At 51.7% G+C, this 4,659-nt stretch overlaps 1 protein-coding gene across 1 annotated transcript in view; it reads right to left on the minus strand.

Annotated features, from left to right (window-relative positions):
• The window catches only part of SKIV2L (Ski2 like RNA helicase), a 43,377-nt gene that overhangs the window by 5,449 nt on the left and 33,269 nt on the right, over window positions 1-4,659 (minus strand). Inside the window, 3 exon segments of the mRNA XM_015405455.1 lie at window positions 640-750; window positions 2,771-2,981; window positions 4,178-4,304. Of these exon segments, the coding sequence (XP_015260941.1) occupies window positions 640-750; window positions 2,771-2,981; window positions 4,178-4,304 (449 nt within the window).

Raw genomic sequence — 4,659 nt, forward strand, 5'->3', positions numbered from 1 at the left:
GATCAGACCCTTGGGCCCATCAAGGCCAGTATTGTCTACTCAGACTGGCAGCAACTCTCCAGGGTCTCAGGTGGACGTCTTTCACATCACCTCCTGCCTAGTCCTTTTTAAACTGGAGATGCTGGGGATTGAACTTGGGACCTTCCGCATGCCGAGCAGAGGCTCTACCACTGAGCCGTGGCTCCATCCGGACAGACCAATAGTCTCGGTATCCGGACAATCACTGGGAGGGACCGTGGTTCAGTGGCAGAGCATCTTCTTGGCACGTAGAAGGTCCCACGTCCAATCCCCGACATCTCCAGGTAAGAAGCACCCAGTAGAAGGCGATGCAAAACACCTCTGCCCGAGACCCCGGAGAGCTGCTGCCAGTCCGAGTGGGCAATACGGACCTTGATGGACCCGGGTTCTGATTCAGTACAAGGCAGATTCATGTCCGTGTCTCATTCACGAACAATCACACACACACCCAAATACTGACACTGGCTGTGTTGCTGGCTTATTCCCCCTGCCGGGGGGGGGGGGGATGATGTCAAAGCCTTGTGGGGAGGGAGTGAACCGGGTCGTCCCTTCTTGGCATTACCCTCAATCCCTCAGCTTGTCCACCTGGCCACGGGACGTTCTGCCCTACCCCGGCCTTACCTCGACCCGCTGGTAATACTCGGGGAGCAGCATCAAGGACTGGTCGGACAGCAGGAACCGCAGACGCTCGAGCTCCTCCTGCACCCTCTGGCGCTCTTGGAACCGGTTATACTGGAGGGGGGAGGAAAGAAACGGGCGATTGACTCGAGACCAGTGTTCCCTCTAAGCTGAGTTAGTGTGAGCTAGCTCACAGTTTTTTAGCCTCCGGCTCACACCTTTTTGTCTTAGCTCAGGAAGGATGGCTCCAGAGCAAACTAATTTATGCAGTAGACAAATTGCCTGCTCACAACTTTAACGCCAGTAGCTCACAAAGTAGAATTTTTGCTCACAAGACTCCACAGCTTAGAGGGAACATTGCTCGAGACCTCTTGGACATCTTCCCGATCTGAATTTGGGCCTGGGTAGACCCCCAAGGGCCCTCTTTCTGTCCAAAGCTGTATGGATTTCGATGCAGGACAGCAGGGAAAGTTTGGAGATAATGTAAAATTGCCTCTCCCCCCCCCCTCAAGCTTTTTTGCATATTTCCGCTCATTTCTGTCTATCACACCTGACGGCACTGAACCGTCACCCTCTGACCATGCAAAATCTCACTAAGCCATTCCCACCTGTGGAATCTTTTACAATTTTTGACTTTTCCCATACGTTTTGCCTCTAATATTTCAGAGGAAAACAGGGATGTGTTTTGCAAGCATTCTAGCTGCCGTGTACTGGTCGGGATTCTCTACTCAGACTGGCAGTGTCTCTCCAGGGCCTCAGGCTGAGGTCATTTACATCACCTAATGCCTGATCCTTTTAACTGGAGATGCCGGGGACCTGGGACCTTCTGCATGCCAGGCAGCTGCTCATCCTCTGAGCCATGGTCTCTCCCTGACATTCTCCCACCCCATGTGCTGACGGCCATACTCTGTCTGCTGTATTGATCCTGCAAAAGCTTGTTTAGGTTTTCAAAGGCCAAAAATGGGGGTTGGTTATTTAGGCGTAAAGGAATGCTAGCTAAAACACACACACACCTGTCCTGCACTCTGTTACCAGCAAAAGGCTCAAAAAGGGCATGTACTGGACATGTGCAAGAGTTTCGTGCACATATGCATTACCCCCCCCCCCTGCAAACACATACTTTACTCACAGACTTAACTTCTAGAGAGGTGAACCCTGAAGAATAACAGCCTTAGCCACTTAGCAATTCCGCAAAAGGCAAAGATGCTAGGGAGATGGTCCCTCACATGCACTGTCTGTCCTTACTAAGCAGGAATTGTTGGTGTGTTTGTAGGCCAGCCATGAGGACTATTAGCTACAAGGTATAGCTCGAAACTCTCAGGCTGGGGCAAGTGATGCACTGTGTTCTTGGTGCTTTGGGGGGGGGCAACAGTGGGAGGGCTTCTAGTGTCCTGGCCCCACTGCTGGACCTCCTGATGGCACCTGGTATTTTTGGCCACTGTGTGACAGAGTGTTGGACTGGATGGGCCACTGGCCTCATCCAACATTGGCTACTCTTATGTGCTTATGTTTCTGTGCTTTAATGAAACTGGTACAACCTTACACAAAGCAATTTAGGGAGGTATTTTGTTTTTGCTCATTCTGTTTCTGCCCAACCATGGGAAAGGGGGGGAAAAAACTATGTAAAAATGTTCCCTTCCTCTCCCAGTTTTACACTGCTGGTTCTCCGGCTTTTAATACTGTAGTGCCCATTATTCGCATCCTTTATTCTTGCAAATACAGACTAGGCCATTTTATTAAAAGAAAGAGTCACCAAGAATTTCAAGGAGCTGAACTGTGCCACAAATACCATCTTCTGAGCTCATTTGCACACTTGATACACACAAGTGCATCCTCTCCACCAACGTTCCCTCTAAGCTGAGTTAGTGTGAGCTAGTTCACAGTTTTTTAGCCTCTGGCTCACACATTTTTGCCTTCGCTCAGGAAGGATGGCTCCAGAGCAAACTAATTTATGCAGCAGGCAAATCACTCGCTCACAACTTGAATGCCAGTAGCTCACAAAGTAGAATTTTTGCTCACAAGACCCCACAGCTTAGAGGGAGCATTGGTCTCCACCATTTGGGGGGGGGGGTGAGTTTCAAGGCGACCCGTGCTCCTTGACTCCTCATTCCAGCACTGCCTGCCCCGTACTGACCTCCGTGGGGAAGCGGGGGCTGTGCACGCACTGGAACCCGGGCAGCCTCTCCTCCAGGGAACGGGCCCTCATGACGCCCTCCACCACCTCGATGTCTTTCAGCTGAAGGTCGTTCACTGGATCCAAGAGCGGGAGCCCTTCGGGAGAGCTCTCGGCCAAACGCAGCAGCTCCTGAGTGGCAGTGGATGCCGAGGGCCCGGGGGGGTCGTTTCTGCAGGCAGACAGAGGGAAATGGTTAGAAAGCAGCCCCCGGCCACTTTTCTCCCTTGCAGCTCCGGAAGCAACCCCAACCCATGTGCTTTGGATTGGCAGTGGCCGTATTTGTCGCCATGCCCTACAACGATGTCCCTTAAGATGGCTTTTTGGAAGCAAGATGATGCACACCACCACTTGGTGGTCTCAAAGGGTAGCAGTGTTGGTCTGCAGCAGAACAATGAGATCCAAGTCCAACCAGCACCTTTGAGACCAAAAAGAGTTTCGGGGCATAAACTTTCCAGAGCCAAAGCTTGGTGTAGTGGTTAAGAGCGGTGTGGTGGTTAAGAGCGGCAGACTCTAATCTGGACAAGCCAGGTTTGATTCCCCGCTCCTCCTCCACATGCAGCCAGCTGGGTGATCTTGGGTCAGTCCCAGTTCTCTCAGAGCTGTTCTCTCAAGGGCAGTTCTCTCAGAGCTCTCTCAGCCCCACCCACCTCACAGGGTGTCTGTTGTAGGGAGGGGGAAGGGAAAGGAGATCGTAAGCTGCTCTGAGGCTCCTTCGGGTAGTGAAGGGCAGGGTATAAATCCAATCTCTTCTTCTTCTTCCTCTTCTTCTTCTGATACAAGCCAGAAGGGAGATTTCTAGACCCAGAAGTCTCCATTCTGACTTGCCTCTGACAAAGACAGCCTTGACTCTCAAAAGCGTATACCCTGGAAATCCTGTCAAGTCCCTAAGGTGTTACTTGTCCACAATCGCTTGGGACCACACTGAGATTGACACCGATGGGCAATGTGACAAGTGAAATCGGGGGACTTCATGCCACACGTACCAGAGCCGTTAGTGGAAGGCAGCGCTTAGGGTTGATTCAGGAATCTTCGATATGTTTTAAGGGTCTACCTGATCAAAATGATTCTCTGTGGTGGAGAGTATAACCGTCTAAATAACTAAATGCTCCGCTGCTCCAGACCCCCTTCAATCACAGGAAAGGGCTGAGGGGGGAACCGATCCACCACTCTATAGGCTGCTCCTCTTGCCACTGCTGAAGAGAATTAGTACAGGACACAGAATAGATGGATGATGGGCAGGTAAATCCCACGTGACTTCACTCAACTTTACCTTTGACGAGGGGCAGACATGAGCGAGGCAAGTTCCCCTGCGCATGAGCCAAGGGAGAAAAGGGTAACACCGTGCACAGCGCCTCCCCAGCTCACCTGAACCTGGGCATCTGTCGCTTCTTGAAATCGTCCAGGATGCGCTCCGCGTTGACTCGCAAGGTCTTTGTTGTGACGCCCCAAATATCAGCTGGGCCCAGTTTCTGGATGACGTGTCGCTTGGGGCCTGGGGAGGGAGGGAGGGAGGGAGGGACAGGGAAGAAGTGCTACGCGAGGTCCTGTCAGAAGCCCACTTGGAACAGGATCTTGGGAACCTTGCCTGCCAGACCGGCTTTTTCAAAAAAACTTCTTTTAAAAGGAGGGGGAGAAATTTTTAAGTTTCTAGCTCTCATGAGGCAGATTCTTGCCAGCAATATTTGCAGACAGCTGCCTTGGTTCGGAGGATGGCGTCCGTCATGACAAAAGGCCAAAGAGTCTGGGGCTTTTCCATTTGGAAAAGGGACGACTGGGGGGGGGGGAACACATGACAGAGGTTTATAAAAAGAGGTCCCACTGGTGGACCTCCTGGTGTCTATGTGATT

Source organism: Gekko japonicus, unplaced genomic scaffold, assembly GCF_001447785.1.
Source record: "Gekko japonicus isolate JY-2015 unplaced genomic scaffold, Gekko_japonicus_V1.1 scaffold1799, whole genome shotgun sequence".
In the NCBI taxonomy this organism is placed as follows: Eukaryota; Metazoa; Chordata; class Lepidosauria; order Squamata; family Gekkonidae; genus Gekko; species Gekko japonicus.